Source organism: Bos mutus, chromosome 10 (genome assembly GCF_027580195.1).
Source record: "Bos mutus isolate GX-2022 chromosome 10, NWIPB_WYAK_1.1, whole genome shotgun sequence".
NCBI lineage: Eukaryota > Metazoa > Chordata > Mammalia > Artiodactyla > Bovidae > Bos > Bos mutus.
In genome coordinates this window covers 64542328-64554388 of record NC_091626.1, presented here as the reverse complement: position 1 = coordinate 64554388, position 12061 = coordinate 64542328, and the positions used below count along the sequence as shown (strand labels likewise).

Here is a 12061-nt window from a genome sequence, read left to right as displayed (position 1 = left end):
AAGTGACCAGAAGATCTTGTGCTCACAATAAAAGAAAAATTGAAATACAAAGTTAATGAGAATGACCACTTGGAATAGGCTAGCTGCAGGCAGGGAAAACAACCAACAGCCACCCACCTCCTCTCCCTTCTCCCTCTAACTGAGCAGGGCAGTGTACACTTTCTGCTGTCTCCCAGAACTGCCCCAGGCACCTGTGTGATGAGAATGGCCACTTGGAACACTCAGTTCTTGCAATGGCCAAAGACAAAGCAACGAGGACACAAGAGGAAGCTGAAATGGTTACCCCAAAGCCTAAACACTATTTATTCCATCAGTACTTTTCATGAAAAACACAAGCTTAGGACCTGGGATGAAGTGCCATCCATAGGACATACATGGGAAGTTAAAGGAGAGTTTCAGAGGCGCACTCCAGTATTAAATACCAGACACCAGCCATGGCAGAGCATTCTGTTATAGTTGTTGAGGGATCAGTTCAGTTCACTTGCTCAGTCATGTCCAACTCTTTGCAACCCCATGAATCACAGCATGCCAGGCCTCCCTGTCCATCACCAACTCCCGGAGTTCACCCAAACTCGTACATCGAGTTGGTGATGCCATCCAGCCATCTCATCCTCTGTCGTCCCCTTCTCCTCCTGCCCCCAATCCCTCCCAGTATTAGGGTCTTTTCCAATGAGTCAACTCTTCGAATCAGGTGGCCAAAGTATTGGAATTTCAGCCTCAATATCAGTCCTTCTAATGAACACCCAGGACTGGTCTCCTTTAGGATGGACTGATTGGATCTCCTTGCAGTCCAAGGGACTCTCAAGAGTCTTCTCCAACACCACAGTTCAAAAGCATCAATTCTTCAGCACTAAGCTTTCTTCACAGTCCAACTCTCACATCCATACATGACCACTGGAAAAACCATAGCCTTGACTAGATGGACATTTGTTGGCAAAGTAATATCTCTGCTTTTGAATATGCTATCTAGGTTGGTCATAACTTTCCTTCCAAGGAGTAAGCGTCTTTTAATTTCATGGCTGCAATCACCATCTGCGGTGATTTTGGAGCCCCCAAAATAAAGTCTGACACTGTTTCCACTGTTTCCCCATCTATTTCCCATGAAGTGATGGGACCAGAAGCCATGATCTTCGTTTTCTGAATGTTGAGCTTTAAGCCAACTTTTTCACTCTCCTCTTTCACTTTCATCAAGAGGCTTTTGAGTTCCTCTTCACTTTCTGCCATAAGGGTGGTGTCATCTGCATATCTGAGGTTATCGTTGAGGGATAAGATGGCTATTTTATCACTTTTTGATTCAAACTTCCCTTTTCCCTGAAATGACCTGAGGATATTTCCAGGATGAAGAAGAAAGCTACACCTTTGTGGTGCTGATCTCCTTATTTTGGAATTGCTTCTGCAATCCATGGCTTCCTGCCTCCTTATCCTAGGAATTCATTCCCAGAGACCCCACCCCTTCTAATGGGCCTGGGGACAGGGGGTCGTCTGAGACCCTCTAGACTTCATTTCTGCTGACCTCACGGGATTCCTGAAACTTTTTTGAAAATAAAGCAGGTGTAAACCTCAGGACAAGCCTCCCCCTACCACTCTACCCCACAAAGCTTCCCAGGAAGAGGCAGTCGTGCAGCAAATGAGCACCCCCACCCCCACTGTGCAACCCACCTCCTCGCCCACTCTGACACACTGCTGCACAGGGATCACACAGTCAGAGAGCAAGTAAGTGCACACCCGATACTAAATAAGAGAAAAGGGAAGAGAAGAAGCAAAGTGGAGAAAAACCCAGACAGAGGAAGACACAGAGACAGAAAGAAAACCAACAGCAAAGGAAGTGGGTGAGAGACAGAAGCAGGGCAGAGAGCTAGAGGCTGACGGAGGGCTGGGAGAGGGGAAGCAGGAAGAATTGATGGGTTGGGGTCCAACCGGCAGAGGAAGAATGAGTGAGAGGCCAAGAAGAAGTGGAAACAAGGGTAGAGCGGGAGAGGTGGGAAAAGAAAAGGGATGGAGAGGGAGATGTTCCAAGGAGGGAGGGGAGAAAAAATACACCTGGAAAGCCTTGGGACATTATATCCATTCCTTCTGCCTCCCAGTGCAACCCCACCTCTGCAGAGACCATCTATCTGCAGGCAGGGTCCTCACCCCCATTTTTGTATCCACACAGCCCTTTCCAAGGCAGCTGCTTCCTGAACCCTAGCACCCCACTCCCCAATCACGCCTCTCTTCCAGCATCTTCACACAAGCTCCAGGTGCCAACTGGAGCTTTAGTGTCCCCTCCCCAGATGCAAACCTGGAGAAGGAAATGGCAACCCACTCCAGTCTTTTTGCTTGGGAAATTCCATGGGCAGGGGAGACCGGCAGGGTACAGTCCATGGGGTTGTAAAGAGTCAGACATAACTTAGCAACTAAACAGCTGAATGCAAAGACATTAGGAGCAGTCTCCACAAGTTCTTAGCAGTTCAGTCTCCACAGTTCCACTCAGTTCTTAGCAATCTGAGTGATGCTTCCTGCTGGAACACAGGGGCTTCTGGGCACAAAATGGGGTGGCTCTGATTAGCTTTGTCTGGAAGGGAAATGTCAAGGGGAAGGTTAGCACTCTGCCCAAGGGTGCTGAGGATGGTGGATAGGTGTGGCCTAACCCCCAGGGCTGACTGGTCTGACCAGATGATCTATCTAAGCCCTAAAGCAGGTGAAGACCTGTCAATAGGAAAAACTCTTTGAGTTGAAAATGATGATGAGATTGTTCCCCAACCTTCTCCTGGGAGGCTCAGCCTACTAATTCTTGTTAGAAGGCCCTGCTTCTTGAGCCATTTGGGGGAAGAAGCCAGAGATTCACAGATCATCTAACTGAATCCTCCCCATTGTTCAAGGCTCAGCTCAAAACTGACTTCTTTCAAACCTGGTACAACTTTCATGGGACCTTTTTTCTCCTGTGAATTCAGTGCAACCCATATACTGATTGTTCCATGCTTAATACTGACCATGGTCATATTTTTCTACAAACATTTTACTTGTTAGATTTACCTGCCCAGCTGGACTGCATGCTTTCCAGGGCAGCAGTGCTTCATGGAAAGAGCCCATGGGCTTTAGAGTCAGAGACCTGGACCCTTAGTCCTCACTGAGATGAGGAGTACCTAACATCCCGAGGTTTAGGGAAAGCCACAGGAGCTTTGTGGGGCAAGGGCACTACTCTGTCAGGTAGCTTCTGCCGGGGCTTGGGTCCTCCCACCCAGGGTGCTGGAGCCCACGGAGCAGGCTCAGGGAAGGCCTCACAGCCCCCAGTCCTGCAGCACATTCCTTCTCCTCATGTGTTGTGACAGGCTAAGATTACTGGCAAATGCACAGTGATGGCATCCTGTCTGTCTCAGGAACTGAAGCCGCCTTCATCTCATTCGTGCCCTCATTTTCTCCTCCTTGTCATCTCCTTTCCCTTCACCACAGCGCTGACATGAAGGCACGTGTGCTAAATCACTTCAGTCGTGTCCGACTCTTTGTGACCCTATGGACAGTAGCTCACCAGGCTCCTGTCCATGGGGATTCTGCAGGCAAGAATACTGGAGTGGGTTGCCATGCTCTCCTCTAGGGAATCTTCGTGACCCAGGGATCGAACCCGAGCCTCTTACATCTTCCGCGCTGGCAGGCTGGCTCTCTACCACTAGCACCACTGACATGAAAGGACATGCCAATTCTCTAGGACTCCCTGCAGAAAACTACCATTTTCATGTCCCTGCTTTGGAAAGCATCGCATACACTGGAACTGAAATAAACTTAGGTCAGCACAACTTCCAAACAAACTGTTTCATTACCAAAATTCTCACCAGACTTGTTTAACTGTAAATAACAGTAATATCCTTTTTGCACACACACACATATTTTTTAAGTGCCTTCCTGCTCCTTGCAAAGTCATAACAATAAGTATTCTTCTAGAGGACAACTGAATAGCTGCCTAGTCTTTGATTATACAGGTACATCATAGGTTGCCTAACCAAAATACACGGTCAAAAATTTCTGCTTGAGGGCTTCCCTGGTGCCTTAGTGGTAAAGAATCTGCCTCCCAGTGCAGGAGACATGGGTTTGATCCAAGAAGGTCCCACACGCCTCAGGGCAACTAAGCCCATGAGGCACAACTATTGAGCCTGTGCTCCAGAACCTGTGCTCCGCAACAAGAGAATCCACTGTAGTGAGAAGCCTGTACACCACAGCTAGAGAGTAGACCCCGCTCTCTGCAACTAGAGAAAAGCCGTTGTAGCAATGAAGACCTAGTGTAACCAAAAATAAATAAAATTACTTTCAAAAAAATTTCTGCTCAAGATATATATATATATATATATATATTATTTTTAACTATTTTAAATGACTATCCTTATACACACATAATTATTTCCATAGCATAAAACCTGAATCTGGCATTGATTGGCCAAAAACACTTTCATAGTTTTTGATGCTTATTGTTTTACAAAAATCCAGGAATGTCCCACTATTTTACATGACCACCAGTGGATGTTAACATTTCTAGTTCCCTCTGATCTCAGGAAATGAGTCCTCACACGGTCTTTTGATGGTGGTGGTGGTTAGTGGTAGTGCCTTTATGTTGCTTTTAACTTTTGAAGAAATCTTTTTGGTCCTCGCTGATAGCATCCCATATATACCAAGGGAACCAGGGGCTAAGTGCTTAACTGAAGAGAGGACGAGAGGACACTCCTGCTGGCCATCTGTGCGTATCTTCTAAACACAGGGCCCTCAGCCAGAGTTCAGGGCCTGGGCCCGGCCCCCGAATACAGCTGCAAGCACAAATCTTCAAGCCCTGCAAACCGAGATCTAGCCTGCTGTCTGCTTCGGTGCACACTTGCCAAGTGAATGAGGAGGTTTATTATAGTCACAGCTTCTCCAAAGTACAAGGAAAATAATTAGAAATAGGGCAGTTTCTGGAGTGAAGAATGTTTATTACCAACAAAAACAAAAAACAAAAACCCAATCACCTGCCTTACCTTATTTTTCTAAGGGTTTAGCTTCTCCAAACCTGAGATTTCCCTCACCAGGTAAACAAAGGAAAGATATATTTCCATTAACAGTGTGAGGGGAGGAAGCACTTGCTGCGTCATGCTTACATCTACCACAGAACAGAAACCTACTGCAAGAGGCAGCAGACAAGGACAGGAGTCTCTGGAGAACGGATCTGGACAGCGTAGGCATGTAACTATGTAGCTTATAGTCGTGTAGCTTGGAGCCCGTTACCCAAACCCTATAATCCATAAATAATAATGAAGTTGTCCCTCTCTCACTTTAGGAAAATAACTTGAAAATTAAGCTGCACACATAGATGCAGGGGAGCTCTGCCACCAGTGATGTTAATCAGCTTGGAATCCACAAAGGATTCCCTACATCCCCAATCCATTTTTCTGACTCCATCTGAATTTTAGTACCTTCACTGCATTGTTGAGTTTTTAGAGGGAAAAACTCTCTGTTAAGTGTTTTAGAATCATAAACATCAGAATTAAAAAGATGCTGCAAATATCTACGCCCTCTAATTTTAAAAATAAAGACACTGTACCTTAGAGGTGTTAGAAATGACAGAACCCAAGACTGTGGAAATCATGACTTAATTCCATTTCCTCTGAATTCCTATTATAGCTTTGTTTTTGTATTATTTATATATAGCTGTCTTTTGTTTATTTTGGGTGAAATTTTACAGAAACACAGAGCTAGCTTTTTCATACACGTAGATGTCATTTAGATATTAGGAGACAACACAGCTGAATCCTGGAGTTGAATGGATTTTAAGTATTTTCTAGTATAATTACCTTCACATATGAGGTGACCAAAGACCTCAGAGGTTTTAATGTATAGTTCAGTTCAGTTCAGTCGCTCAGTCATGTCCGACTCTTTGTGACCCCATGAATCGCAGCACGCCAGGCCTCCCTGTCCATCACCAACTCCTGGAGTTCACTCAGACTCATGTCCATTGAGTCAGTGATGCCATCTAGCCATCTCATCCTCTGTCATCCTGTTCTCCTCCTGCCCTCAATCCTTCTCAGCATCAGGGTCTTTTCCAATGAGTCAACTCTTCACATCAGGTGGCCAAAGTGTTGGAGTTTCAGCTTTAGCATCAGTCCTTCTAATGAACACCCAGGACTGATCTTCAGAATGGACTGGTTGGATCTCCTTGCAGTCCAAGGGACTCTCAAGAGTCTTCTCCAACACCACAGTTCAAAAGCATCAATTCTTTGGTGCTCAGCTTTCTTCACAGTCCAACTCTCACATCCATACCTGACTACTGGAAAAACCATAGCCTTAACTAGACAGACCTTTGTTGGCAAAGTAATGTCTCTGCTTTTGAATATGCTATCTAGGTTGGTCATAACTTTCCTTTCAAGGAGTAAGCGTCTTTTAATTTCATGGCTGCAGTCACCATCTGTAGTGATTTTGGAGACCAGAAAAATAAAGTATGACACTGTTTCCACTGTTTCCCCGTCTATTTCCCATAAGTGGTGGGACCGGATGCCATGATCTTCGTTTTCTGAATGTTGAGCTTTAAGCCAACTTTTTCACTCTCCACTTTCACTTTCATCAAGAGGCTTTTTAGTTTCTCTTCATTTTCTGCCATAAGGGTGGTGTCATCTGCATATCTGAGGTTATTGATATTTCTCCCGGCAATCTTGATTCCAGCTTGTGCGTCTTCCAGTCCAGCGTGTCTCATGATGTACTCTGCATAGAAGTTAAATAAACAGGGTGACAATATACAGCCTTGATGTACTCCTTTTCCTATTTGGAACCAGTCTGTTGTTCCATGTCCAGTTCTAATTGTTGCTTCCTGACCTGCATACAGGTTTCTCAAGAGGCAGGTCAGGTGGTCTGGTATTCCCATCTCTTTCAGAATTTTCCACAGTTTATTGTGATCCACATAGTCAAAGGCTTTGGCATAGTCAATAAAGCAGAAATAGATGTTTTTCTGGAACTCTCTTGCTTTTTCCATGATCCAGCAGATGTTGGCAATTTGATCTCTGGTTCCTCTGCCTTTTCTAAAACCAGCTTGAACATCAGGAAGTTCATGGTTCATATATTGCTGAAGCCTGGCTTGGAGAATTTTGAGCATTACTTTACTAGCATGTGAGATGAGTGCAATTGTGCGGTAGTTTAAGCATTCTTTGGCATTGCCTTTCTTTGGGATTGGAATGAAAACTGACCTTTTCCAGTCCTGTGGCCACTGCTGAGTTTTCCAAATTTGCTGGCATAGTGAGTGCAGCACTTGCACAGCATCATCTTTCAGGATTTGAAATAGCTCAACTGGAATTCCATCACCTCCACTAGCTTTGTTCGTAGTGATGCTTTCTAAGGCCCACTTGACTTCACATTCCAAGATGTCTGTCTCTAGGTGAGTGATATAAGGCCACCCAATTAGGGGAGCATGGGGTGGCATAAAGTTGGTCACCACTGAACACACATGCCAGTATTACATAATTCCTGGTTCAAGGGTCTTTCTACTATATCACACTGGATTTTCTATATTATAGTCAGGTACAGCAAAGGATATTTTTAATTTATAAAAATTTTGGATGTTACAAAATACCAATTCATGACTCATCAGTGTCAAAGGCTGTGCACTATGGCCCTCCTATTTTTACTAACTTAAGAGTAATTTTCCTCTCAAAGTCCAGTAGGTCCATTGATCTCAAAATGTAAGACAAAAAGACCACAGCCCTGGCCCCTTACAGTGGAAGATGAACTAAGTGCTGAACAGCCAAGTAATGCTGAGGACATAGACACCCCTGTCTCTGACGATTAGGTGGAACTTGCTCTTCTCTGCTCCTTCCTTCTGCTGCTGGCCACGTGTGAGAGTCTTTCTGGCCAGGCTGCACTGACTGAGACTGTGGTGCCCTTAGCTCATGCGTCTGAGGGTGAACACCCTAAACCAAAGCCTCCTGGACTCCCATCCGTTGGTGATAACAGGTTAGCATCCCCCTCTGCCCCCCTCTGTGAGACGTAATCCACATCCCTCTTTGAATGTGTTTGCTCATGGATAAAATGGCAGCATTCACTCTAGCCCTGCAGTCATACAGTCTATGACTTACGGGATTGTTACGTCGATAACAGTTCAAACCAGTCCATCCTAAAGGAAATTGGTCCTGAATATTCATTGGAACGACTGATGCTGACGCTGAAATTCCAATGCTTTGGCCACCTGCCGCAAAGAACTGACCCAGTAGAAAACACCCTGATGCTGGGAAAGACTGAAGGTGGGAGGAGAAGGGGACGACAGAGGATGAGATGGCTGGATGGCATCACCAACTCGATGGACTGAGTTTGAGCAAGCTCCGGGAGTTGGTGATGGACAGGGAAGCCTAGCGTGCTGCAGTCCATGGGGTCGCAAAGAGTTGGACATGACTGACTGAACTGAACCATGTTAATAAAGGGGAAAGAAGGGGTGAACCCAGGTGGCCTCTTGATATACGGCATTTAAGTCCTGATCCTTCTTTCTCTGCCTCTCTCTAGCCAAGCCAGGCAGGCTGTAGGAGTGGAGTCACATACTTGAGTGGGTAGGAGAATGTTTGAGTGAAAAGAAAGGCATGATCCCCAGAAACAACTGGAAGGGCCGGGGAGTGACAGGCAAAAGTCAGAAAAAGCAGAGATGCTCAGGAACAAAGAAGGAATGACTCAGCCTCATATGAGATAAAACACTCTTAAGGCACAGGCTCAACCCTAGATTTTATCCTTCCAGATCAAATGTTCGGGAAGTCACATCCATGCTGGAGGAAATGCTGTCAGTAAGTACTTTGATGCTTTATTGCACTGACTTGGGGCACCTCTGTAACAAAGGTTTGCTGTGGTCCACCCAAAGAATGGGACACACAGTCAGCTATTAAAAACCCCTCTGGAAGACTTGTCCAAAGATGCCTCCTCCTGCCCAGCAGTGAGGCGCACGTATAAACCTGAAACCACTGACTGGAGTTGGACTTACAAACCTTTCTTTCAAACTCTTACCAAGCTCAACCAGACTCTGTCTACCTCCTCATCCTATGATTCAGATCCCAAGATGGTACAGTTCTACAGGGAACCCTCCACATTTGTGGTCTGTTTATTTATTATGACAATTTTCTGGCAGGTATCAAGAACAGGTTTTGAAGAAAGAGCAGCAAAAGGACGAGAATCGGGGCAGCCTATTCCAAACTGACATAAACACCCTTTATGGGCAAAGAGAACACTGAGTTTAAGTGTATGTTACCTATGCTCGCATGAACAACAATAGATGGGGTGATGTCACGATAGCTCTAGTTAGGGTCCCTAGATCTTACACTATTTTTATCAAGATGACAACCTTAAACAAGTAAAACTACTAACAAAATGTGAGACCCCGTAAGAACAAAAGTCCAGGTTCCAGCACTGGGTGACCTACAGAAATCCTATTTTTAGTCTGGAAAACCTCTAGGATGCAATAAACTCCCTCCCAGGCTCGCTAGGGGCTTGAAGAGAGCTCTGGCAAGCGTCAGAATTAAAAATAACCTTAATAAAAAGGGAGAGACTCAATCCAAACCCGAAACACTGCTAACCGCAGAGTTCATACATATGACACAAATCTGGAGCATTTCAGAAGGTCTGATGACCTGGATCACCAGTGAGGATAAGACAAGAGTTCCCACCTGTGCTTCCAAGTAGGTCACACTGAATGACTGCTTGTAGCAACAAAATGTTAGTGATCTCTCCTCACTCTCAAAACTGGACTATATTTTTAGTGTTCTCTTTCAGGTTTATTGAGGTCTAATTTACACAGAGTAAGTTTCACCTGTTTAGAGAGCAATTCTGTGGGTTAGAAAAAAACTTACAAAATTTGTGGCCACCATCACAATCAAGATATAAAAATGGTTTCATCACCCCCAAAATTCCCCTGTGTGCCCCTTTATAATCAACCTCTAACCCTAGCTTCTAATTTAAAAAAAAAAAAACAGACTGTATTATAATTTAAATTTCAACACTGTTTAGACTTCGCCTTAACTATTACAAGACATTACCCCCAGCACACACACTCCTAGATTTGAACATTCTCAAATTATGATGTGTCTTATAATCAATGGCATTTTACCATTATAACTGAGAAAAAAAAATTTTTAGGAGTATATAAAATAATGATGTGCCTTAAGAAAATCAATGAAGTATAATATTAAGTTTTCACTGAATACTTACTGTGTGCTAAGCATCCTACTGGGCACTAAAAGTACAAATACGAACAACATGGACCATAAAGAACGATCACTCAAGAGGAGAGAGAAAAACAGTTATAATGTGGTCCTGTCTGTAACACAGGGCTATCCACTCATGGGGACTAAATAAAATTACCCACCCTTCTTTCAGACAAAATTCTGCCCCAGTTCATATTGTTTCATGTTCACAGGCAATGAGGAGGGAAGAAGGACCATTCAGTTCCACTCTGCTCATTCCAGGAATGAGTTACTGCCACACCATCTGACAGATCTGGGAACAATCCAGTGATTTCTTCCCTAATTCGCTGCTGTGGTAGAGGAGGCTCTTCCTAGTGTGCGACAGCTGCACGCCTTTTATGACCACGTCAAAAGACAAGTCACTCCAAATAGCCGCTCAATCTGGGGGAGGCAGATACTCTGAAGCTTTCACACACATGCCTCAAAGTCCCCAGATTCTCCCCTGGACACATTTTAAAGCAGAAGGAAGAGAAGAAAAGTTAGCGTCCTTACCTGGTTCTTGAAAGTGCTCTTCATTTGATAGCGTTCTAGACAAGATAAGTATTAATGCTTCTTTAAACTGGTCAAAATGCACCTGAAAATAAACAATTCAAAATCAATTAAAAATCTTTTCCATAGCCTTAAGGAAGCAAACCCATGTACAAGGTTCCAGAACCATTTGTTAGCATCCTGACAGCCTTGAAGGGAGTCCTAGAACCTGTTTTTGTTCCCGCTTCTTCTTTTCTTTAAAGCACTCAAGGGAAAATGGGATGATCATTTTACACACCAGCGTCACCAACACCAATATCAACGTTTGTTCAACCCTGAGGGGGAAAATTGCACCGCAAAATCCTCTTTATAAACTCAGAAGAAGGTAGGTTTTGAACTCAGTTCCTTTTATTTTTCTGAACAAGACCAGAAGAGAAAGATGTTAGGTTAGACACTAGAAAAAATTTTCCAAGTAAATGACCCTTTTTAACAATGTGCCAAAAACGCTTTCATCTCTTAAGATATTCTACAAGAGAGTAAACTACCTTTCAAGGATGACTTGAAATACAGTCTTGCCTCAGGCAAGTAGATGATATTTATCTCCCAAGGCCCCTAATTCTATATACAAGTAGAAATCAATAGCATACACATAGGATAAAAGAACCTTGGGAAGCATGCTCCCGAATTCTTAAAAATACAATTACCTTGACTGAAGTAGGACGGAACCTGAGTTTTACTTAAGTAAATACTCAGAATTGGTTATTGAAGCTTTACCTAGTGTTTTGTGAGCACAATTTTGCAAATACCCTTATCAGTTTCCTTGGCACATAAGGGAGAGCCCCTCTTCTCTCGGTGTGGTCCACAAAGGGGACTGCTGGTATCATTCGGAACTTTCATTATTAAAAAGAAAACAGGGGGGAGGTTTGAACAATGCTTGAAAAAAAAACAAACTCAGAACTGGGATATTAAAGGAGTAAAATGGTTTTCTTTATAGCCAAGTATATTATTCTATAACTTAAATTCACATGTCACCATGGGGCAGAAGCAAGAGATGGTATTTCTTCTCACCATAATTATAGTTTAATAACATGGTACCTATTTATACAGAAGCCCATATGTAAATACAAAGTTGATAAATTCATAATGTGTGCTGCTGTGGGTCTCTTTGGGACATCATTACAAAACATTGCCTAGGAGTTTAAATATAGGTGACAGATAAAAACCACTTCTGAATTAAATGTGGGAAAGCGGCAAACCTCATTAGTTATCTAAACAATAAAGGAAACAAATCATATGTCTTATTCATGCAAATCAATGCAAAGGAGAGGAATCCACTGAGATTCATGTGTCATAAAACTGTATATGCTTGCAATTCACCACACTCCCCCAAA

The 12061-nt window shown here is 43.8% G+C and overlaps 1 protein-coding gene across 7 annotated transcripts in view; it reads right to left on the bottom strand.

Moving 5' to 3' along the window:
- Positions 1 to 12061, bottom strand: part of NIN (ninein) — a 107650-nt gene that overhangs the window by 76116 nt on the left and 19473 nt on the right. For all 7 annotated transcript variants that reach the window (XM_070378089.1, XM_070378092.1, XM_070378093.1 and 4 more), the window contains one exon: positions 10695 to 10776. In XM_070378089.1, coding sequence (XP_070234190.1) covers positions 10695 to 10776 — 82 coding nt within the window. The remainder of the gene's footprint in view (positions 1 to 10694; positions 10777 to 12061) is intronic.